Source organism: Oryctolagus cuniculus, chromosome 21 (genome assembly GCF_964237555.1).
Source record: "Oryctolagus cuniculus chromosome 21, mOryCun1.1, whole genome shotgun sequence".
NCBI lineage: Eukaryota > Metazoa > Chordata > Mammalia > Lagomorpha > Leporidae > Oryctolagus > Oryctolagus cuniculus.
Genome location: NC_091452.1, coordinates 31,101,396 through 31,124,704, shown reverse-complemented (window position 1 = coordinate 31,124,704; position 23,309 = coordinate 31,101,396). Strand labels below are relative to the sequence as shown.

The window sequence follows — 23,309 nt, the reverse complement described above, 5'->3', positions numbered from 1 at the left end:
CAGGGCCTGGCCTGACTCCAGCCACGGCCGAGTCACACAGCAATCTGGTTTGCAGCCTGGGCCGGGGAAACACGCCACGCCATGTTTCCATTTGGTTTTGTTTTGTGTTTTTTTTTTTTTTTTTTTTTTTGACAGGCAGAGTGGACAGTGAGAGAGAGAGACAGAGAGAAAGGTCTTCCTTTGCCGTTGGTTCACCCTCCAATGGCCGCTGCGGCCGGCGTGCTGTGGCCAGTGCACCACGCTGATCTGATGGCAGGAGCCAGGTACTTATCCTGGTCTCCCATGGGGTGCAGGGCCCAAGCACTTGGGCCATCCTCCACTGCACTCCCTGGCCACAGCAGAGAGCTGGCCTGGAAGAGGGGCAACCAGGACAGAATCCGGCACCCCAACTGGGACTAGAACCCGGTGTGCTGGCGCTGCAAGGCGGAGGATTAGCCTAGTGAGCCACAGTGCCGGCCCTCCATTTGGTCTTTGCAACACAAGAGCCTGGCCCAGTTCTCGACCATGTGTACGAGAGGGGAGTGCAGCTTCAGGGAAAACGCAGGGTCAGGCTGGGCAGACACGGTATAGCTTCACAGAACAAGCGTGGCTCAATGCCAGGGAGGCCGTGGGCCGTAGCAGGCCAGCAAAATCATTTGGTCTGGCCTTGCCAAGGCAACCACAGCTGGGACTCAGAATTCAATAGCTCTACAGCAGGCTAGTTTTTAGGCTGGTAATTTTGTATGACCCGCGGACGATGCTGTACCTATCCAAAAGGCCCTTGACAGGAAGAAAGCTTCCCCACCCCTGGTCTCAGAACTGAGTGGAGATTTTTTTTCCCTGCTTTCCAAATCACCTATCTTGCAGGTCATTATTTTGTTAATAATGAAAGTGCGAATCAGTAAAGAAAGGAGGAATTCCCAAGAGTGACCCCGGGAGCTGATCTGGGACCAGACGCAGCCGGCCTGAGCACGGCCACCACCCACCATGAGCTCAGAGAAGACCCCACTCACATCTGGGCCAGTTGCTGCCATGGTCCCTCTGAATCCAGCCCCCTGGGTGTATATGGATGAGAAGGGGGAGGAGCCTGTGAGGCCACAACAGCCCAGGGAGAGACTGGCTGCAGCCTGTCCTCGCAGCATCTGCTCAGGATCCACCCCAGGCCAGGGCCTGGGCCATGGAGCCCCACTGATCCCCGTTTCATGGATGGGAAAGCCAAGGTTCACGGACCACGTGGAGAGCAGAGTCCGAGCCTTTCCCAAACGCCATCCTAAGTCCCCTGCCCCCAACCCCAAGGCTGTTGGTGAGCAGGAAGTGAGGGAGGGCAGAATGTGGGGGGCAGGGAGGGCTCACCATTTCTCCACGAGCACCTTGCAGGCTTTCGCCTGTGCAAACAGCTGGTTCACCCGGGTCTCCTCTGTGTCAAAGTGCTTCCTGTAGAAGGACTGAAGAGAGCAGGGCACATGGGAGTGGCCGCCAGCCCCGGCTGCCCCTGCTCCACGTGCGCAAGGCAGAGGGCACGTCACGGGAGCAGAGATGCCAGGAGGGCAAGGGAGCCCCTTGCTCTGGGGGCTCCCCGGAAGGGAAGCCATGCGCAGCGAGCCACAGCATGGGCAGGGCCACAGACGTATGCTCGTGACGGGCAGCTGGGCTCAGGTCAGCTCCCTGGAGGAGGCTGCGTACCCTGGAGCTTTGCGCGCCCTGCAGCTTACAGCTGGTGAGCCCAGGGGGCGAGGCCGAGACCACCAGGGACGGCTCGGCCACAGCTCAGTGTGGCCAGGTATGGCCCACCAAATAGGCTTTGTTGGTGCTGGGGCCGTAAGGAGGCATGGGGGGGGGGGGGGCAGAGAGAATCTGTTCTCAAGCCCCTTTCTCTGCCTCAAGGCCACAGTCCCTGGGCCAGATTCCTTGGCCTTTGTCTCCCGACTGAGAAGGTGGAAGGAGAGTTAGGCTGACAAGCACTGGCCCCTGGGCTGAGATCTGCCTCTGGGGCCGGGGAGGGGAAAGGCCCGGCAGCTGGCCGCTCACCTGGTTCTTGTAGCCCTTGTCCACGCCCAGAGTCTGGGTGCAGAAGCGGTGCCTCACGCCGAAGTGGCGCATCAGGTAGGCCAAGTCTATGGTCCAGATGCTCCTGGTCAGCCGCAGCTCCTGCAGGGCGCTCTCAAACTCGCCATCGTCCAGCTGACCCAGGTACCTGTGGACAGGTGGGCCCGCAGAGGTCTTCTCCCACCTGGGGAGGGGCTGGCCCAGAGCTCCCTCTGCCCAGAAGCCTCCTTCCTTCGACATAAAACCTTACATCCTTGCTCGCACACAGCCAGAGCACAGCCTGAGGACTGCCAGGGCCCTGAGGCACCACCCTGGAGGTGGGGTTGAGGGCCTGGATTCTGCTTGTCATGTCTCTTATGGGCTGTGTGGCCCTGGGCAAGTCACTGCCCTCTCTGGCCTTGTAAGCTGCATCTCTCAAATAAGGCCCTTGGATCCCCATAAATACTTTTCAGAGCTTTGGGCATCAAACTGTTTTTGTTAAATCCTATTGTGCTTAGGCCGGCGCCGTGGCTCAATAGGCTAATCCTCCACCTTGCGGTGCCGGCACACCGGGTTCTAGTCCCGGTCGGGGCGCCGGATTCTGTCCCGGTTGCCCCTCTTCCAGGCCAGCTCTCTGCTGTGGCCAGGGAGTGCAGTGGAGGATGGCCCAGGTGCTTGGGCCCTGCACCCCATGGGAGACCAGGAAAAGCACCTGGCTCCTGGCTCCTGCCATCGGATCAGCGCGGTGCGCCGGCTGCAGCGGCGGCCATTGGAGGGTGAACCAACGGCAAAGGAAGACCTTTCTCTCTCTGTCTCTCTCTCTCTCACTGTCCACTCTGCCTGTCAAAAAAAAAAAAAAAAAAAATCCTATTGTGCCTGGAATTCTGGGATGTAAAAAGACAGGGCAGAAGCTGCTCTTGGGGCTCCAGGCAGCCACCGGGTGGGCCAGGCCCAAGCACCTGGGATTCCCTGGCATTAGGAGACCTGGAAGAAGGCCTGCTCTACCCCTTGCTGGTTTTTACAGATAGGACTGAGCACAGACAGAAGCTGGGCCTTCTGGAAGCCGTAACCAAGAACAGTCACATGCATGGCGACTCCCTCCCAGGCCTCTCACTGCGTCCCCCCGGAGCTGGACTGGGAGCGAGAGCCTGCCCACTCACCGCAACACCATCCTGGAGCAGGCCAGGCCGCAGTCCCAGTGGTAGAGCTGCTGGATGATAGGCACGGGCAGCTGAACAAAGTCCCCTGCGTGGCAACAGCGGGAGGTCAGACTGCGTGTCTGACCACGGCTACCCCTACAGGCACCAGCAGCAGCAGCACCATTGCTTCCCACCGAGCCCCTGCAGCGGCCGCTCAGGGAGGGGCCTTCCCACAGCCCTTTGTCCTGCTTCAACACCAGTGATCCCCCACCCCAAACACCAGACCAGCCAGGGGTCGGCCCTACCCAAATCCTCCAGCGGGTTGGTGCCTTTATCTCTTAGGACATCTTCCTGGCTGCTGCCCCAGCTCCTCTGCCTACTGCCCCCTTCCCCTTCTCCCTCACCAGGCCGCCCTGCAGGCAGAAATATCCACCCCTGGATGTCACTTCTCCAGGGTGTCGCCCCTCTCGGGCTCCCTGCCACCCCTCCACACATACTCCCAGCCCTCTGTGCCTGCCTCTCAGAGCAGCTCCCGGGAGGCAGCAACTGGGGCTGTTCTGCTCCCTGCTCTGGCTGCAGGGACAGCACACACACCTGAGTTCACGAGGCCCCTGTATGGCTGCCTGATTCCAAAGCCCCCAGGACCAGCAAGGTGGGAAGGCCACACTAGGAGGAGGGGACCGTGACGTAAGCTGTGCATATGGAATGTTCCGCGAGCTCCATCCACCAGTGTCCCTGGCACCCTCTCGGTCTGTCCTTGGCAGGAGCCGCAAGGGCCTGACTGAGGCATTCTAATCCTGGCTCTGCCGCTGGTAGGCTACGAGCTGAGCACCTGTTTTCCTGTTGCTGGATTGAGTCTGGCGATCCTGAGAGTGGAGGACTTTGGCCTGATCTGCTCACTCAAAAGACAGATATTTCACCAGAGCCTAGCACGGGCCCGGCACGTGTAACACCACAGTGAGGGACACAAAGTCCCTGTCCTGATAGACGGGGAAGACAAACAGACATCAGAGAAAAGCAGGGGCGGAGGCTCAGGAAGCGGTGGGGGTGTGCGCCAGGGTGCGCACGGAGCCCCCAAGGTGCCTGTAGGACCCGCCCACTCTTCCATGCCGTGAACCTGGACAAAGTTCAGAGTCTGAAGAACCAGAAGGGACTTCTCTGTGCTGGCCACCCACTAATTACTCCCCGGTGACATCTGTTCAGCACGTGACAGCCCAGCCCGTGTGGCTTCCTGTCTCAGTGTCTCTGTACTGTGTGGCCAGCTCTGCGCTAAGCCACCCCAAGAGCCCCCCTCCCCGCCGTGCCAGCCTTGGTGCCTACCCATTCGCTTCAGTGCACCACCCCCAGTCTCGGCCCTGGCCGTTCCAACCCGCTGGCTTCTGTCTGAGTCCCAAGCTGCACCTTACCCACCTTCAAGGCCTGGCCCAGACAAAACCCTCCAGGCCTCCCCTGATCCTAGGCTGGCCATGTCCTTTCCCTCAGCTGTATTCCTCTGGGTGAGGGTTCAGGCTTTGGCTCACAGGAGAGGCCCCTTGCGTCAAGACTGCCCATGCCCTGCTGAGCTGGCCGGACGCTCCCAGGAGGGAGGGACCCGTGATTGCTCTTGGCCTTTCTCCTGCACTCACCTGCTAGAGTGTGCAGCAGGGCTGGCAGAAGGCAGGACAGCACGGTGAGGCATGCCCCTCGGCTTGTGCCTACTTCCTTCGCTAGGACAGGAACCACCATGTATACTCGAGACACAGGCCCTTGGCAGGTGCCGACGTGACCTTGGCCCTGAGCCAGAGCCTGGTAGGCTAAGCCCAGGCAGGGCCTTCATTCCCTCCCGTCTTCTGACCCCTGGTGCCTCCAAAAGGAACCCAGGTCCTTCATGCAAGGGCTCTCAGTCCCGCCTGTCCTCCACAATTTCTCCTCGGAGCCCCTGCCCAACTCTACACACAGCAGCCAGAGAGATCCCATCCAATTTCCGACTGCATTTAGGACAAAGTTGTCACCCCTTTCCAAAGTCTGCAGATCCTGCCCAAGCCTCCCAGCAGCACTCTGACCCTCCCGCCTTCCTGTTACCCAGTGACCCCACCAGGCTGCTTTCTACCCTAGGGCCTTGGCACAGGTGGCTCCCTTCATCTGGCCCTCTCTTCCCCTTCTTGTCATCCGGGTCCCAGCTCAGAAACCTGTCCCCTGAGAGCTCGGTCAGTGATGAGGTCTTTGAGGGCTGTGGGAGCCTCTTTCACATCCTGTTTGCTTCCTTGTTTAGCAAAAGTAACCAGCAACAAAAGGCTACTCTGTCCCCCCACCAAACTGTAAGCTTCCTGTGGGCAGGTGTTTGCGTTTCAATGTGTCCCTTCCAAAATTCCTGTTGAAACTGAATCCCCATTGTAGCCTTAGTATCAGCCAGGGGCCTTCTGGGAACTGCTTAAACAAGAATTCTGCCCTCAAGGATGGATTACTTTATAAAAGGGCCAGAAAAGAACAAGCTTCAGCAACCCCCACTCCCCCCCGCCCCCGCCTTCTACTCTCCCATCCTACCAGAACAAAATGTTCTTTCTTCTGTCCCTTCTACCACGTGAGGACGCCTAGGGGACACCATCTTTGAAGGGCCATTACCAGATATCACACTGGCCACAGCCTTGATCTTGGGACTTTCCAGTCTCCCAAACCGAGAAAGTCAGTTTCTGTAGTTTAAAGATCACCCGGTCACAGACTAAAACAACAGGGAATTTGCTAATCCCAGGCCCTGGGGTCTGAGGCTTCGTAGTAAATATGGAAAGAAATGCAAGAGGGTGCCCATGCTGTGGCGCAGAGAGTTAAAGGCCTGGCCTGCAGTGCCAGCATCCCATATGGGCGCCAGTTCGAGTCCCGGCTGCTCCACTTCCAATCCAGCTCCCTGCTAATGCACCTGGGAGAACAGTGAAGGAGGGCCCAGGTCCTTGGCTCCTGCTCCCATGCGGGTGACCCAGAAGAAACTCCTGGCTCTTGACTTTGGCCTGGCATAGCCCCGAATGTTGCAGGCATTTGGGAAGTGAAATAGCAGATTCATCTCTCTCTCTGTAACTCTACCTTTCAAATAAAATACATCTTAAAAAAAAAAAAAAAAAAAGAGGTGTAAAAACAAAAAAGGAAATGAAGCAGTCACGGTGCATTAGGCTCTGGGGACACACAGGGGACCCAAGGACCCCAGCCCTGACCTCCAGGGTCTCCTATTCTAAACCAGTTCCCTGGAGTGGGCTGGGGGTGGGGCAAGAGTTCTCTGCGGGGTGAAGAATCCCTCCACTGTGCCTATCAACTGCCTTTTTGTTTTTTTTCCCTGCACAGGCTGGTAACTCCCCAGGCTCTGCTCTTACATAACCCTTGGTCTGCAGTGTTGTCTCCCATCACAGGCCGCCCGGAAGTTCCGGGCCTCTCCCTCCCGGGGAAGGGGGGGCCCGCAACGTGGAGTCCTCCAGGGGGCATCTGATTGCCCCACTAGATGGAAGGAAGACTTCCTTGGCGGTGGGCGGGGACATTCGCCTCCACTTGGCCCTCAGCCCATAGCAGGCATGCAGACACGCTTGGTGAATGGAAGAGGCTTTCTCCAGAAACACTTTATCTCTTAACATGCCCACGCCAGTCTGTCACTACAGTGCACTCCCCTGGCCCCTCCGTCCTCCCCCACCCGCCCCAGTTTCCAGACTATTCCTCCACCCCAGGCTCTCTCTCTCCAGCCTGGAGCCTGAGTTCTGGCACTGACTGGCTGGGCCACCTCCTGCCAGGCTATGACCCTGCCTGTGGCCTCTGGCTTCCCCTACCCCCAGCTGGAAAATGTGGTACAGGAGAACTGCTCTCTGAGGACACTCAACTCCTCTCCTGTTCTTGTCCTCAGCCCTAGAATCCCTTGATCTGAGGCCAGCGCTGTGGCGTAGCGGGTAAACCCGCTTCCTGCAGTGCCAACATCGCATATGGTCGCCAGTTCGAGTCCCGGCTGCTCCTCTTCCAGTCCAGCTCTCTGCTGTGGCCTGGGAAAGCAGTGGAAGATGGTCCAAGTCCTTGGGCCCCTGCACCCACGTGGGAGACCCAGAAGAAGCTCCTGGCTCCTGGCTTGGTTTCAGCACAGCTCCAGCCGTTGCTGCCATTTGGGGAGTGAACTAGCAGATGGAAGACCTCTCTCTCTGCCTCTGCCTCTCTGTAACTCTGCCTTTTGAATAAAATAAATCTTAAAAAACAAAACATGAATCCGTTGATCCTAGGGTTCCCACAGGGCTAAACACCCCCCACGTGGCCATCCTCAGTCTTGGCACAGGCTGATCCGCCCACAGGGACCCGGATGCTTCTGCAGAGGGTGATAAGGGTAGGCGAGGCCTCTCGGCATTTGTCCTGATAACAGCTTAAGCTTTAGAGACAGCGCCAGATGTTGACATTCGTCCGGAGGCAAGCGTCTGCCTGGGAGGCCCCCGGCCTGGCTTCGGTCAGTGGCTGTTGCCCAACAGCCAAGGAAGGAAGGCAGTCCACTGACTGTGGATACGGGTCTGCAAAACAGCAACCGGCACCAGTGACCAGCTTCACTGGGCTGTTACGAGGACTGCGAGGGCACTGCAGGTAAACATTTGAACACAACGCCTGCTTCCTGGACTGCTCCCTCCCAACATAAGCCCTGACTCCTCGGGGGCTCAGGAGCCGCACCACTCTTGCCCAAGACCAGAAAGAACTGGAAGGGTAGGACTCTAAATCCCCAGGTGACATCAGGCCCAATGTCACGCTGCCGCCACCAAAGAGATCACTCCTGGCAGTCGCGGTCCCCCCTATTGCTCCACCTCTCTCCCACGAGTGCGCCCCTCGGAACCTGCCGGGGCACTGTCCCTTTCTCATCAACTCTGAGCTGCAGGAAGCCGACTTCCAACCTCCCCTACTTCTTGGACAAGCAAACTGAGGCCCAGGGCACTGAGCGGTATTCTCAGGCTCCAGCCCAGAGGGGCTCAGGTTACCTTGGGGCAGAAGGAACCAGAGAATGGTAACCGTAGCAAGCAAACAAGACTAGCTACGTCCTGCAAGCTAAGGGAAGGGCCCACCCAGGTCCCTGCCCACCCAGGTTCAGTTCCCCCAAGAGAGCGGACTCTCCCAAGGCGGCTACAGGAGGACTTTTGCGTAGTTGGCACCCTCTCCACCCGGGGCCCTCCCACGTGACCGCCAGCACAGCTGACTGGGGTCCCTGCCCTGTTAGTATCAGGAAACCCCAGCTGACCAGAGGCTGGGGGAAGGGAGAAGAGCCCGAGGCAAGGGTGTCCACCTGGCCATGATTTCGCTACAGCTCCACAGCCTGGGCAGAGACGGCCAGGGACGCGCGCGGATGGACCCTGCTCCGCGCTAGGGCGGGGTCCCCCTCATTCCCCGGGGCTGAGGGCTGGGCCCTCAGAGAGAGGCACTGACCCGGCTCGAGCGGCGGCCCCGCTGCCTCCGCCTCCGTCCTCATGACCCGCGCAGCACGGGGCGCCCATGGCCCCGGCCCGCTGCGGGCTGCAGCTTCGGCTTCAGCTGGCGCAGGAGCGCAGCCAATGCGTGTCGAACGCCGTAGCCGCCGCCGCCACCGCCACAGCGGGGAGAAGCGGAGGCGGCGGCCGGGCAGCCCCAAGCCCCGCCCCAGCCACTCCAGGTCTTGGATCCGGAGGCCCCGCCCCTCCCCTAATCCCCGCCCCTTCCCAGTCCCAGACTTCGATTCCTAGAGGCTTCCAGCCTCATGATTTAAGCCCGGCCTGGCCATTCACAGTCTCGGTTTCTGGTAGCTCCGCCCCCTTACCGAATCCTCGCGCAGACGCGCGGGCCCTTCCTTCGCTCGGTCCCCCGGAAGCTCCGCCCCTTCTGAGCCCCTCCCCGAGGGCTCGGCGCAGCGCAAACACTGGCTCCCCAGGGGCTCTTTCCCTCAGCAAGCCCCGCCTCTGCCAGGCCCCACCCCTTTGCCGGCTTCAGCTGTAAGCCGGCTCCGGCCCTGTGATTGCCTAGGGTCCAGGCAACCGTACTCTGATCTCTTTAGTGCTGAGCCGGCCCCTGCTCCACTTGGTACCTCAGTTTCTCTGTCCAGACACGACACCTCCCCTCTCTGAGAGTTCCCGTTACCTGGCAGTGCCGGGTTCCAAAGATTAAATTGTGAGGGGAGGTCCCAGCCCTCATTCCCACTTCCTGCTGCCCCGGATCCGAGGACCCAGGCTGTAGATCCCCTCCTTGTCGTCCAGCCAGTCTTTTGTGAGGGGTGCTTGGAAGCGCAAGCCCCCCTCTCCCGTTTCGGGCCCCCGCGTCGGGGCTTCCGGCGGCCCCCGGGCCCTGTCATCAGCCCTCTCTTCCGGCGCCGGAACTATCGTACCTGGGTCCGCGTTTCCCAGCCGGCGGAGTAAGGAGGAAGCGGAGACGAGCTCGCGCTCTGGGACGGTCCCCGCGCGCGGCATTCTGGGAGCGCGTGGTATTCTGGGAGTGCAAGGCCCGCCATTCGCCCCGCTCACGCCTTCTCTCTCGCAGTTGTTGTCGCAGCACCGAAGAGGAGGAAGAAGGGGCTCGAGCCGGTGAGTAGGGGCCGGGGACGGGAAAGGGGAGGCCTAGGCGCTCGTGAGGGATCGGGGGCTGGGGCAGGACGCGCTGCAAGGAACCGCGCAGGGCTCCGGGAGGGAAGGAAGCGGGAAGCCGGGACACCCAGACACCCGCGTCGCCTCGCCTGAGCCTGGGGAGTGAGTTCGTTACCTCCCCCTCGTTTCTGGCTGCTTAGCCTCGTCCCTGAACTCCATCGGCGTCATCCTTGGCCTCCAGCCCCCTTTTCCGGCGCTGATGCAGCCCCTCGTGCTTTCCACGCCATTGCAAAAGCGTTTTCCGAAGTTCCTCTGCTTCTGAACTGTGTGTTCGATTTGGCCTGTAAACGCTGATACCTTTCCATTGGGTCGTTCCTTCCTTGAGATCCCGCGCTGGTTCCGTGCTCTCTGAAACGTAACATTCCAGCTCTGGCGGCGGAGGGCTGGGGATCCTCACGGAGCGAGCCTGGCTGCCCTGTCGTGTTCTCCCTTATTTCGTGCCAGCCTTGCGTCCTTACCTGGCTCAATAAAAACTCCACTGCTTGTCTCTCAACTACGTCGGCAGATCCTTGTGTTTTTCCTCCAAGATAAGCAGTTTCCTACACGTTGTCCCTTTGTGACCGCTTTGCTGTTTTCTCTTTAGCTTTAACAGTAAAGCGAATGGAAAGTCAGAGGCTGAAATAAAAACACAGCCTCCTCTCCTGGATATGTCTGGGTCCTCTGGTTGGTTGGTTTGTTTGTAAGATTCATTTATCTGAAAGGCAGAGTTACACAGTCGGGGTCGGGGGCAGGCAGAGAGAGAGATCTTCCATCCCCTGGTTCACTCCCTCAAATGACTGCAACGGCTGGAGCTGGGGGCCAGGCCAGAGTCAGGATCTTCTCCCCGGTCTCCCACAGGTTCAGGGGCCCAAGCATTTGGCCCATCCTCTCCTGCTTTCCCAGGCTATCAGCAGAGATCTGGAGTGGCAGTAGACAGCCGGGACTTGAACCAGTGCCCCTGTGGGATGCCGGTGTACCCGCTGCACCCCATCGTGGTTTTCAGGATGCAGTCACCCACAGCTGTGGATAGGCAGATGTGTTGCTCAGCATGGACGTTCCGAGCGCCTCTCTCCCAACACACAGACCACATTGGTCACTGGTTATCTTGGCCAAGGAAAAGGGACATGAGGGGCCAGTGTTGTGGGGCAGCTGGTTAAGCTGCCACCTGTGACGCTGGCACCCACGTGAGAGTGCCAGGCTGATTCTCAGCTGCTCCATTTCCTATCCAACTCCCTGCCAGTGCTCCTGGGAGGCAGCAGATAATGGCCTGAGGTTTGAGCCCCTTGCCACCCACATAGGGAGACCCAGATGCAGTTCCAGGCTTTGCAGCCATTTGGGGAGTGGCCCAGCGGATGGAAGATCTCTCTCTCTCTCTCTCTGTATCTGTATCTGTGTCCCTTACTCTGTCTCTAGGTAAAGGGACATGGGAGCAGGTGAGGAGTAGGGAGGTAGGTGGGAGATTCTTTTCCTTTCCGTGAGCTTTCCTTCTGTCCAGCACGCTGTCTCTCCCCTCTTCATATTGTGTGTATTTGCCAGGAAGGCTCCTCCAAGCCAGGAGCTGAGCTGCTCTTGTGTAGAAAATGCAGCTTTGGCACCGGTGTTAGGTTTTATGGGGTCCAGGCCTTGGGGAGACATGGTGCGCACCACACGCGGCCTCTGGCTCTGAAGGCTGGGCTCACTGCTGTGTCTCCCACCACAGCACTCTCCTCCTGCCGAGATGTCCATCGGTGTGCCGATCAAAGTCCTGCACGAGGCCGAGGGCCACATCGTGACCTGCGAGACCAACACCGGCGAGGTGTATCGGGGCAAGCTCATCGAGGCAGAAGACAACATGAACTGCCAGGTACGGGAGGCTGGCGGCGTCTCCATTGTGCCCGACGTGTGGCAGGCGCTGCCGCGGGCTCCGGGACTGTGGGCCTGAGCAAGAGACAGTACTGGGGCAAAGAACCGTATGGAGATTTGGAATAGTTAACTTTGGCCTTTGCCTTCTCCATCCCATAATTGTCCCCTCCCAACTCCCCATTTTAAAGATTTATTATTTATTTGAAAGGCAGAGAAAGAGAGGGAGAGATCTTCCATCTACTGGTTCACTCCCCCAAATGGCCACAGTGGTTGGATCTGGGCTGATCTGAAACTGGGAGCCGGGAGCTTCTCCCAGGACTCCCACGTACAGGGACCCAAGCACTTGGGCCATCTTCTACTGCTTTCCCAGGTGCATTAGCAGGCTCAGAAGTGAAGTAGCTGGGACTTGAACCGGTGCCCGTATGGGATTCCAGTGTTGCAGGCAGTGGCTTCCCCTGCTACACCACAGTGCCAGCCTCTCCCATGTTTTGGGGCCTGTTTGAGAGAAATGGTGTTACCACCTTCAGCAGAATTCTTCAGGTTCAGGGCCATTACCCTCCCACCCCCACCACCCCACACAGTGAGCAGAAACCTGTGTGCTCTTTTTCTTAGAAGAGGGGTCATGTTTGATTACTGCAGCTGCCTAGTGAGGTAAATGAGTTTGGTGATAGTCTCGGCATCCAGGAAAGAGGGAGAATGTGGTTAAAGGACTCATCTACTGAATATTGCTCTGCTAATAAATGATAGAGCAACTTTCTAACGTGGTGTCTTTCTCAAAGCACTGCTTTTTACATAGTCAGGTAAATTTAAAACAAAAAGATTTATTTGAAAGGCAGAGTTACAGCGAAAGAGTGGGAGAGATAGCTTCCATCTGCTGGTTCACTTCCCAAATGGCCGCAATGGCCGGAGCTGAGCCAAGCCAAAGCCAAGAGCTTCTTCTGGGTCTCCCACATGGATGCAGGGGCCTGAGCACTTGGGCCATCTTCTACTGCTTTCCCAGGCCATAGCAGAGAGCTGGATCAGAAGTGGAGCAGCCGGGACTCAAACCGGCGCCCACATGGGATGCTGGCACTGCAGGTGGCGGCTTTACCTGCTATGCTGCAGCACCATCAAGTATTTTTTATAGCATTATTTTCCAGAGTGTCAGCACATGTTCTTTTTTTGTTTAAAATTTTATTTATTTATTTGAATGGCAGAGGGAGAGAGATCTTGCATCTGTTGGTTTATTCCCCATATATTCAAAGTAGCTGGAGCTGAGCCAGGCCAAGGCAGGAGCCTAGAACTCTACCCAGTTCTCCCACGTGGGTGGCAGAGGCCCAAGCACTTCCAAGGTCTCCCACTACCTTCAGAGGCGTGTTAGCAGGGAACGGATCAGAAGCATGACAACCACAACTTGAACCAGCCTTCTTTTTTTTTTTTTTTTTTTTTTTTAATTTGACAGGTAGAGTTATAGACAGTGAGAGAGAGAGACAGAAAGGTCTTCTATTGGTTCACCCCCTAAATGGCCGCTACGGCCAGCACTGCACGGATCCAAAGCCAGAAGCCAGGTGCTTCCTCCTGGTCTCCCATGCTGGGTGCAGGTGCCCAAGCACTTGGGCCATCCTCCACTGCCCTCTGGGCCATGGCAGAGAGCTGGACTGGATGAGGAGCAATTGGGACTAGAACTCGGCGCCCATATGGGATGCCAGCACTGCAGGTGGAGGATTAACCAAGTGAGCCACGGCACTGGCCCCTGAACCAGCCTTCTGATACGAGATGCTGACATCGCAATCCGCTGCTTAACCCACTGCACCACAATGCCCTTTATTCTTTAAACCGTTGGTTAGGAGCCCAAGCTCTGGGAGCAGGAATTTTGCCTGATGGTTAAGATGCCAGTTGGGATTTCAGTATCTCGTGTCTAAACACCTGTATTTGAGCGCCGCTTCCACTCCTGGTTCCTTCTAACTGTGCACCCTGGTGGGCAAGAAACTGAGTCCATAGCACCCACCTGAGAGACCTGGATTGAGTTCTTGGTTCCAGGTTTTGCCCTGGGCCAACCTTTTGCGGGCATTTTTGGAGAGTGAACCAGTGGATGGGAGCTCTCTCTCTTTCTCAAGTAAATATGTTTTGTTTTGTTTTGTTTTTTAAGGAACTTGGGTTTTGGAATCAGAAATTGGAGAGACATGACTCTGAACCCTGGCTATATGACCTCAGGTTTAGTAGCCACATACCTTCCTCATCAGTGAAATGGGGGTGCTGCTATTTTGGGTGCCCTGAGACATAGCTGCTAGGACAACTGGATGTGTGAGATAGTGGAAAATGACAGGGAGAATGAGAAGAGGGAGCAGAACTGTCAGACCCGGAAGCTGGTTTGCCCGCGTAAAGGAAGGAGGATTGAGCGGGGAGAGCCTCAGACCCAGCACGGCCCTGAGGAAGCCTCAGCAAGGCAGAGGCTGCTCCTCAGGGGGGTCTGGCCTGGGGCAGGAATGGCCTGGGCTCTCGTGCCTGTGCTGTGGGCCAGCATTGGCTGGCTCCCCAGGGAGGTGGGGCCCTCAGCGTGCTGTGGTGGATTCCAGAGGCGTCAGCTTGCTCTCTGTTGAGAGGTCTGAGCACGCCCAACACCACCTCAGGAATAGCACCCACACCCCAGGGCAGTGTCAGAGTTCAGCTGAGTCCTGTCTGCAGTAAGCTAGCTCGGGGCCCCCCATGTTGTGAGTGTCCAAGGTACCATGCTCCAGGGAGTTGAAGTGCATTACCCAAGGTCAGATGTCTTGACTGGCCATTGCTGTGCAGGGTTTGCTTGTGATTTCTCTTTAGCTTTGTGCAGCTCCCATCTTTCTGTCAGGTTGACCAGCTCACAGTTTCCTGGTGCAGAGGGAGGCAGAGATCTGGTGACTTAGGTTTATCTCCTCACCGTTGGTGCCGTAGACGTGGGTGGGTGGGCTCTGACAGGCACAGCTGGCGTTGCTCTAAAGAGCCTGGCCTATGGCACGCTCTGCCCGTGTGAGGTGCTGCTGTCGTCGATCCAGTCCTTTGACTTAGGCATCCTCGTCAGCTTTAAGCTACTTGAATTTAGTGAGTAGAATGCAGGGGTTAATGGTAGTGAGTAATTCTTTTATTTTATTTATTTTCTTTTTTTTTTTTTTTTAAGATTTATTTATTTGAAGGAGGCAGTGACAGCATTTCCACCCACTGGTTCACTCTCCAAATGGCTGTATCGGCCGAGGCTAGGCTAGGTCCAAGCCAGGAGCCTGGAGCTCCATCCTGGTCTCCCATGTGGGTGGCAGGGGCCCAGGTCCTTTTCCATCATGCTCAGCTTTCCCAGTGCATTAGTGAGGAGCTGGATGGGAAGTGGAGCAGCTGGGACTCCAGCCGGCACTCTGCGGGGGGCTGCCGGCATGGTAGCTGGCAGCTTAGCTTGCTGTGCCACAGTACCAGCCCCAGTGAGAGATCCTTAGTGTATAAGTTCAACAGAACGATTTATTCGGACAATTTGCTGAGCTTCCAGGGCTCCAGGCATCCTGCCTGTAACATGAAGGTGTTTGACCGAGAGACCTTAGTGGTCTCTCAAAGGGACAGCCAACATGACACCAAGCGCATAGTAGACCTTGGCGGTGTGACTGAGCTCACCCTGACCTCCCTCACCCACTCTGTCATCCAAATCAGGAAAGAAAATGGAAACTTGGGGGCCAGCGTTTGTTGCAGTGGTTAAGACGTGTTTTGGGATGCCTGGGTTTAAATTCCAGCTCCTAGGGGCTGGTGCTGTCGCGTAGTGGGTAAAGCCGTCTCCCGCAGTGCTGGCATCCCATATGGGCTCCAGTTCGAGTCCTGGCTGCTCCACTTCCAATCCATCTCCCTGCTATGGCCTGGGAAAACAGTAGAAGATGGCCCAACTCCTTGGATCCCTGCACCCATGTGGGAGACCCTGAAGAAGCTCCTGGCTCCTGGCTTTGAGTCGGCTCAGCTCCAGCCGTTGTGGCCATTTGCGGAGTGAACCAGTGGATGTCACACTTTTCTCAGCCTCTGCTTCTTTGACTTTCAAGTAAAATAATAAATGTTTAAATTCCAGTTCCTGTCCTAATTGCTGTTTCCTGCTGATGCACACTGTGGGAGTCAGCGATGGGGACTCAGGTAGTTGGGCTACCCATGTGGGAGACCCAGGTGGAGTTTTTTGGTCCCAGTTTTCACCTGGCCCAAGCCAGGCCATTATAGGCATTTGGGGAGTGAACTGACAGGCCATTAAAATAAATAAGTAAAATTAGCAACTCAGCTTCAGAACTGCGATACAGAGGAAATGAGTGGACTGTGTGGAATACCTGATGGGGGCAGCCTGCCTCCCTGGGGCCCCCTCCCCACCTGTGTGTTTGCCAGTGCTGCCACGTCCCACAGGGCTGAAGGCTGAGGTCCAGGTGTTGGCAGGATTGGTTTCTGAGAGCCAGGAGAAGAGGACCCATTTCCAGGCCTCTCCTCGGCATGTAGCTGGCTGTTTTCCCATCTTCACGTGGTCTTCTATCTGTAGTGTCTCTGCCCAGCTGCACCTCCCAGAAGCACGTCAGTCATGGCGTGCTGTTTTACCCTAATCATATATGAAGAGGCTCTCTTTCTCGGTGTGATTGCATTCTAAGGTACTGGGGATTAAGGTTTTTGCAGGGGCACCGTTTAGCTTCTGGCACACCCTGGCTGTGATGCTGTGGCTCTCCTGTGTCTGCCAAATGGTGACCACAGAGCGCAAGTCACTGCCACCTCCCTCGAACTGTGAGGCTGATGGCTTCTACAGAGCCCGCGGCTGTCTTCCCTTCCTGGCCTAGGTCCGTTTGTCCTTGGGGCATTGGGGCATCCCCCTAGCACTCTCCCTGCTTGTTCTTTGCCAGAGAGCAATTGGAGTTTAGTGCTTGACCTAAGCTGTTGGGGTTTAGTAAAAGTTTCAGTGACAGAAGTGGGCTGGTTGGCACACCACAAAGCTTTGGACAACAGATGAGAGGCCCCACCACGTCCACTGTTGGATATTTTTCTCTGAGTGTATTTAGTCTATATATGTATGTGTATATATGTATGTGTGTGTGTATATATATATATATATTTAAGATTTATTAATTTGAAAGGCAGAATTACAGAGAGAGTGAAGGAAAGGACAGAGACAGAGAACTCTTGCATCTGCTGGTTCACTCCCCAAATGGCCACAACAGCTAGGGCTGGCCAAGCTGGGGCCAGGAGCCAGGAGCTTCTTCTGCATCTCCCACATGGGTACAGGGGCCTACTGCTTTCCCAGGCACATCATCAGGGAGCTGGATCAGAAGTGGAGCAGCTGGGACTGAAACCAGTGCCTCCGTGGGATGCCTGCTCTGCAGGCCATGGCTTTAACCAGTTGTACCACAGAGCCGGCCCCCTGTATTTATTTTTTATCCCTTTCAAACAGGGCTAGAGATGGCTTATAAAATTATATGGTAAGGGGGTCCAGTATCCCATATGGGCACTGGTGTGAAACTCAGCTGCTCCACTTCCACTCCAGCTCTCTGCTATGGCCTGAAAGAGCAGTAGAAGAAGTAGCAGTAGTAGAAGAGAGTAGTAGAAGACGGTCCAGGTGCTTGGGCCCCTGCTCTCACTTAGACCCAGAAGAACCTCGTGGCAATAAATCCTTTTTTTAAAAATGCATGTGGTTGGCCGGCGCCGCGGCTCACTAGGCTAATCCTCCGCCTTGCAGCGCCAGCACACCGGGTTCTAGTCCCAGTCGGGGCACCGGATTCTGTCCCGGTTGCCCCTCTTCCAGGCCAGCTCTCTGCTGTGGCCTGGGAGTGCAGTGGAGGATGGCCCAAGTCCTTGGGCCCTGCACCCCATGGGAGACCAGGAGAAGCACCTGGCTCCAGCCTTCAGATAGGCGCGGTGCGCCGGCCGCAGCGCGCCGGCCACAGCGGCCATCGGAGGGTGAACCAACGGCAGAGGAAGACCTTTCTCTCTGTCTCGCTCTCTCACTGTCCACTCTGCCTGTCAAAAAAAAAAAAAAAAAAAAAAAGTGCATGTGGTAATATAAAAGTAGACTTCTAAAGCTGGGATGGAAAGTAAACTGAAGTTGTGCCTGCAGGGTAAAACACCAGTTGGGTGTTAGGTGATGTCCTCAACAACATCCCCATACAGGATCCAGCTCTTTTAGTGTCTCTTCGGTGTGTTTAAGACAGTATGATACAGCGCCTTTTTAAACATTTGGAACCTTAATGCATGCGTGAACCCTACAATGAAATCCATCGATGGTGTTCATTGGGCCAGGGGGTATCAGCACTTCTGTGCATCTGAGGTTTGGCTGGGAGAGCAGGGAGCGTTGCTCTCCCACTCCCTAGACCCCACAACTACAAAGCAAACACCATCTGGCACCTTCCAGTGCTGCAGGGTGTGGTATCAGCTGTGAGCATCCCCCAAGGGCCCCTGTGACTGTCCGCCTGGTCCTCTTCAGCTCCTTTTTGTCTGTAGTGAAGATGGGACATGGGGATAGAGGACTTAAAGCTAGAGGCCTCCACTAGCATGGTGGCACAGTGGGTTAAGTAAAGAAAAAACTAGAGACACCACCACCCACACCCCTTGGCTGGGCCAATAAACACACACACAAAACAGGGAAGTTTTCTGTTCTCAGCCACATGAACTCTCTGTGGGCCTGAATTCTGCTGTTCTTATTAAATCTCAAGGGAGGAACTAGGGATTCTTCAAAATCAGAAAAAAAAGATATTTAAGAAAAGCTGTTTGGGGACTGGCATTGTGACACAGTGGGTTAAGCTGCCGCTTGCAGTGCCAGCATCCCATATGGGTACTGGTGAGTCCCGGCTCCTCCACTTCTGATCCAGCTCCATGCTAATGCGCCTGGAAAACCAGTGGATGATGGTCCAAGTACCTGGGCCCCTGCAAGCCACGTGAGAGACCTGGATGAGTTCTGGCTCCTGGCTTCTGCCTGGCCTAATGCCAGCCACTGCAGCCACCTGGGGAGTGATCCCGCGGGTGGAAGAGCGCTCTCTTCTAACCCTGCCTTCCAAGTAAATAAGTAAGGACTGTCTCTAGTCAGCTATTTGGTAAAATATTAGAACCATAAGAGGAGCTTTCAGGTGAGGAATAGCAAGTAGGAATAAGCACCTAATTCTTATTTTATAGACTGTTTATGTAGTCTTTGGGGGAGGTTTTATGGCTGTAGGATTTTATTGGGAATTCATTGTGAAGGGACCCAGAACTTTTCCATGGGTCCCCAGTAAGTGTGAGGACTGCTTTGGCCCTCTGTGAGCAAATACTTAGCACATCTTATAATTTTTATGAGATTATATTTAATTTAGAAATAGATTTTACAAGAATGTTAATGTCCCAGTTAAAAGTGGACGTAACTCATAAAATGGATAATTCACATAAGAAAAATATATGAATGGACATTTAGCATGCAGAAATGGCCTTTTAATAATCATGCACACTGGGGCCAGTGTTATGGTACAACTGTTAGGCCACTGCCTGCAAGGCCGGCATTCCATGCCAGAGCGCCAGTCAGAATCGGGCTGCTCCGCTTCTGATCCAGGGGGTGTGGAAGCATCCACGCTCTTCAAGGCAGTGATTCCATTTCTGGAACTTTGATCCGGGTCAGCATAGTGAGCAAGAGTATCCGTTGCAGTTGCGAATAATGAAAACCAGCATTTCTTTCTTTTTTTTCTTAAAAGATTTATTTCATTTATTTATTTGAAAGTCAGAGTTACAGAGCAAGGTAGAGACAGGGAGAGAGGTCTTCCATCCGCTGGTTCACTCCCTAGAAGGCCGCAATGGCCAGAGCTGCGCCAATCTGAAGCCAGGAACCAGGAGCTTCTTCCTGGTCTCCCACGTGGGTGCAGGGGCCCAAAGACTTGGGCCATCTTCTACTGCTTTCCCAGCCATAGCAGAGAGCTGGACTGGAAAAGGAGCAGCCGGGACTAAACTGGCGCCCATATGGGATGCCGGCACTTCAGGCCACGGTGTTAATGCTGGGCAAAAACCAGCATTTCTATTAATAGAGTGAAATTATAAAGAGTGTTGTTCACCTAGTAGGTTGACAGATGAGTATTTAATGTCTAATGTGTTTTCAGGGGGCCAGTGTTGTGGCATAGCTGACTATGGCTCTGGAGCGGGCATCCAATTCCTCAGGTTGAGGTCTGTGTCCTGGACACTGTGCTGGTTGCACCCCAAGTAGCTTAACCTTTGCTTTGGACTGAAGGGCTCTAAGTTGGGGCTCCCTCAGCTCCCTCTTTGGGTTCAGTTAGTTTGCTTGAGCAGCTCACAGAGTTCAGAAAAACACATTTACCCCCTGTTTATTATAAAGGACATTAAGAAGCATACAGCTGAAGAGATGCATAGTGGCCTGGAATGCCACCTGCCAGGAACCGCAGTGTGTTCAGCCATCGAGAAGGCAGACTGACAGGGAAAGAGACCTTCCATTCCCAGATGGTCACAATGGCCAGGGCTGGCCCAGGCCGAAGCCAGGAGCCCATATTTCCTTCCAGGTCTCCCATGTTTATGGCAGGGGCCCAAGTACTTGGGCCATGTTTTGCTGCCTTCCCAGTTGCATTAGCACAAGGATCAGAAGCAGAGTAGCCGTGGAAGGTGGGCACTGGGGTACTGGGGTTCTGTTCACCAAGCGGCCTTTGCTCTGCTGGCGTGGAAAGCAGAACAGCTATGAGCCTAGTCCTCGGGGTTGGAGCCAGGCCTCCCCTGCTTCAGCCAGGGGAGTGTGGAAATGCCTAGGTTGAGTCTTGGACGTGTGCGCTAACCTCTTTGGGACTGTCAGAATGGGTGGGGGTATGTCGGGGAGGAGTGGCACAGCCCCCAGGTAGACATTGTAGCTGTCAGTCAGCCATCCATGGGCCTCAACTATGTTGGGCAGCAGGGACCGCATTTGGACACACACCATCCTATTTGGCTTGCTCTCTAAGAATTCTGGGAAGTAAGTAGTGGTCTGATGCAGTGGGTAGGTATGTGTGTGGAGTCCAGCAGTCCTGGCTCAGACCCCAGCCAGGTCATGTAGGGGCAGTGTGGCACTGGGCAGAATAGAGCAGTAAGAACTTGGGCCTCTGAGGACAGCCCGGCCCCCGAACAGGCTGTGCCGCCTCTGCTGTCCAGCAGGGCGGCCACCGTGCCTGTCCCATCCATTGGTAGCCTTTCGTGGTACAAAGTGAATTACTGTGCAGAACCTGGGACAGCGCCTGGAGGCCAGTCAGCACTGGGGAAGTGCGGGCTTTGAGATGCTGTGTTGTCCTCACTTTGTAGGGGAGGGAACCGAGCTCTGGAAGCTCTAGAAGTGTCCCCAGGGTTGTACCCCTCCCCGCCAGCCTGCTGAGCCAGGTCGCACACAGGTCCTCAGGCCTGTCCTGTCTTCTACAAAGTCACGGGTCTGCCGTGGTGAGGCTGGATTGGAGCCGGTTCCTTTCCCTTGGGCAGTCTAACCATCCCTGCTGGCCCTCGGTGGCACCGGAGGCATTCAGGGAAAGTCCAAGATGGCAAGGACCCAGGAACTCTGGAAATTTGATCAATTGTGGGTACAGGGCCTGCAGCAGAATGCTTATGGGACAGTGGAGCCCTGTCACCTCTCCATGGCAGAGCGTAAGCATTTCTGTCCAGAAGACTCATGAAACAAGCTACTGTTCGTGGTAGACGTGCCTGTCGTGGTTGGCGCTGGCAGGTTTGCACCACCTCCCATGCTAAGCAGTCCTGGACACTGTCACCTGCAGGCTCGCTCCTCTTTGTCCATCCCGCAGTCTACCCATGTGGGCGCGTTCATCTTCCAAGTGCAGCCTCAACCCTGTGAGCCCTTCCTCTGCCCACAGCCGTGAGCGACCCCGTGGTCTCTAACGTGATGACCCTGTCCTCAGTCACGATCCCAGCCTCTTGTCTCACACCTGCCTGGTATTCCAGCTCTGCACAGGAAGCGCCATCTCCACTTCTTAGTCCCCAGTCTGTCATGTCGCCTCCTAAGGCATGCACTCCGGAGGTCAGTCCCATATCTGGCCCATGCCCGTGGCCTTCGTGGTGCCTCTGTATCTGAGCACCAGGCACGTGCAGTGGGGGGGTTACAGTCTGGACAGGCGTTTGCAGTGGGTGTGCTCAGGGTTTCTCACCATCGACAGCTCTCCCAGGCTGGCTGGTTCCGGCCCGCAGGTGTTGAGAGGATTGTCCATGTGAAGTGCTCAGTGCATCGGTACCAGTGCCCCTGCCTTTCTGGACTCACCCCTGTACGCCTGTCCCCTGCTCGTGCTGTTGATCCTTACTGATGAATTGGTTCCCTTCCAGATGTCCAACATCACAGTCACGTACAGAGACGGCCGAGTGGCACAGCTGGAGCAGGTGTACATCCGGGGCAGTAAGATCCGCTTTCTGATTTTGCCTGACATGCTGAAAAACGCACCGATGTTAAAGAGCATGAAAAACAAGAACCAAGGCTCGGGCGCCGGCCGGGGGAAAGCTGCTATTCTGAAGGCCCAGGGTAGGTGTTCCTCAGGCGCTGGTTTGACAGTGTGGGCTTGTCTTGTTTATTTGCGAAAGGAGCTGTGTCACTGCCTGAGCACGGAGGACCTTGACCTCAGCTGTCTCCACACCCACTGCTTTGCGAGGTGCTGCAAGCCGCCGGTGTCTGGTTTCGCCCGATCTCAGTTTCTTGAAGGCCTTTCCTTTCTAGAAGCTGTGTCCAGGAAGTCTGGCAGCGGCTTGCTATCATCTCACTTGCTGGGCTGACTCTCAGAGTGGCAATAATATAACCCCTTAAAATGCCTAAATGCCTGTTTCTCCCTTAACCCCTCATACCCCACCCCCCCACCCGTGACTAGAAAACCTCATCCTGGGGAAGGAAGGGTTTGCGGGAGTGCTGGCTCTGGCTGTGGACTGTCCTCTGCACAATGTACGCCAGCCCTTGGCTGTGCACTTGAAGGCACTTGGCAGTTAGTCTGCCCAGACCCCTTGACTTCCACCTGCACCTCTCCCAGCCCCTGGCTCTGGTCCTGTGGGCAGGCGGGTGAGTTCTTGAGAGACTTCCCGCTCTCTTGAAGACAGCGCCATGCTCTGGAAGAGCAGGGGGCTAAGGCACCACTTCGTGGCTGTCAGAATATTTTCATCTGTCCATCGTACCCAAGGTCCCCTCCCAGGACCTGTGGGTCACAGGGAACTGCCTTACTGTGCCCTCTCATGGGGAGGATTTGGTTTTGCCTTTGCTATCAGGAAACATTTCTTACCTGCAGAAAAGCTCAAAGAATAATAATGATACCCCCACCAGCACCCAGATTTAGCAGACGTTAGCACTTGTCTCAGAATGTACAGAGGGACTTGGGCGCGTGTGTAAGGCTGTTAGCTCACGCCTGCCAGCCCTGGGAGTCCACCTGCCCGCTGGTTCTCAGGCCACCTTTGCTCCCAGCCTCTTGTACAGAGCAGTGCTGGACCTTGCGCCTCTCAGTGTCCGTCCTCCTGTGAGATGGGATGGGCCAGGTGGCCTGTCAGGTCCCTTCCAGCACAGAGGTCCTGGGGCTCGGGCTGCTGCCTCCGTGAGCGTGCCCTCCGCCTCACTCCTTCTCTTTGTCCCTTTCAGTGGCTGCGAGAGGAAGAGGACGTGGAATGGGACGTGGAAACATCTTCCAGAAGCGACGATAACTCCCTGTCGAACAGAACTTTGCCCTTCTTTTTTCTTTTAGGTCATCTGGGTTCAGGGGTGGGTGCTCGTGTGTATGTCGTAGGTTTCCTGTTGGCATCTTTCTCTTTAGATCAGGGGAAGTGTTAAACTAAATAAATCTGGTTGTTTGGTTTTTTGAGAAAA

The 23,309-nt window shown here is 55.9% G+C and overlaps 2 protein-coding genes across 10 annotated transcripts in view; one reads left to right on the top strand and one right to left on the bottom strand.

Annotated features, from left to right (window-relative positions):
• GUCD1 (guanylyl cyclase domain containing 1) overlaps nucleotides 1–9,565 on the bottom strand; it is a 16,992-nt gene extending 7,427 nt beyond the window's left edge. For 3 of the 9 annotated variants that reach the window (XR_011385200.1, XR_011385201.1, XM_008250171.4), the window contains exons 1-4: nucleotides 8,541–8,769; nucleotides 3,165–3,249; nucleotides 2,008–2,173; nucleotides 1,333–1,424 (exon numbers count right to left, since the gene is read on the bottom strand). Coding sequence is in view for 7 of the 9 variants with exons in the window: in XM_008250171.4 (XP_008248393.1) it covers nucleotides 1,333–1,424; nucleotides 2,008–2,173; nucleotides 3,165–3,249; nucleotides 8,541–8,583 (386 nt within the window). In the remaining 2 variants the exon portion in view is untranslated. Of the gene's footprint in view, nucleotides 1–1,332; nucleotides 1,425–2,007; nucleotides 2,174–3,164; nucleotides 3,250–3,975; nucleotides 4,741–4,768; nucleotides 5,620–8,540; nucleotides 8,797–9,224; nucleotides 9,436–9,468 lie in introns of those variants that run through there. The other 6 variants (XM_008250168.4, XM_008250169.4, XM_017338492.3 and 3 more) reach the window with 5 other exon arrangements.
• On the top strand, nucleotides 9,534–23,309 carry SNRPD3 (small nuclear ribonucleoprotein D3 polypeptide). The gene is made up of 4 exons (XM_002722553.5): nucleotides 9,534–9,664; nucleotides 11,403–11,546; nucleotides 21,800–21,992; nucleotides 23,085–23,309. The coding sequence occupies exons 2-4, from the start codon at nucleotides 11,421–11,423 to the stop codon at nucleotides 23,144–23,146; spliced, it is 381 nt and encodes a 126-aa protein (XP_002722599.1). The 5' UTR covers nucleotides 9,534–9,664; nucleotides 11,403–11,420; the 3' UTR covers nucleotides 23,147–23,309.

What these genes read in the sequence shown, in the direction of transcription:
- SNRPD3 (XM_002722553.5), top strand. Translation starts at nt 11,421, where the DNA reads ATGTCCATCGGTGTGCCGATCAAAGTCCTGCACGAGGCCGAGGGCCAC. An exon ending in AAGACAACATGAACTGCCAG is followed by an intron (nt 11,547 to 21,799) that starts GTACGGGAGGCT and finishes GTTCCCTTCCAG; the next exon opens with ATGTCCAACATCACAGTCAC. An exon ending in TGCTATTCTGAAGGCCCAGG is followed by an intron (nt 21,993 to 23,084) that starts GTAGGTGTTCCT and finishes TGTCCCTTTCAG; the next exon opens with TGGCTGCGAGAGGAAGAGGA.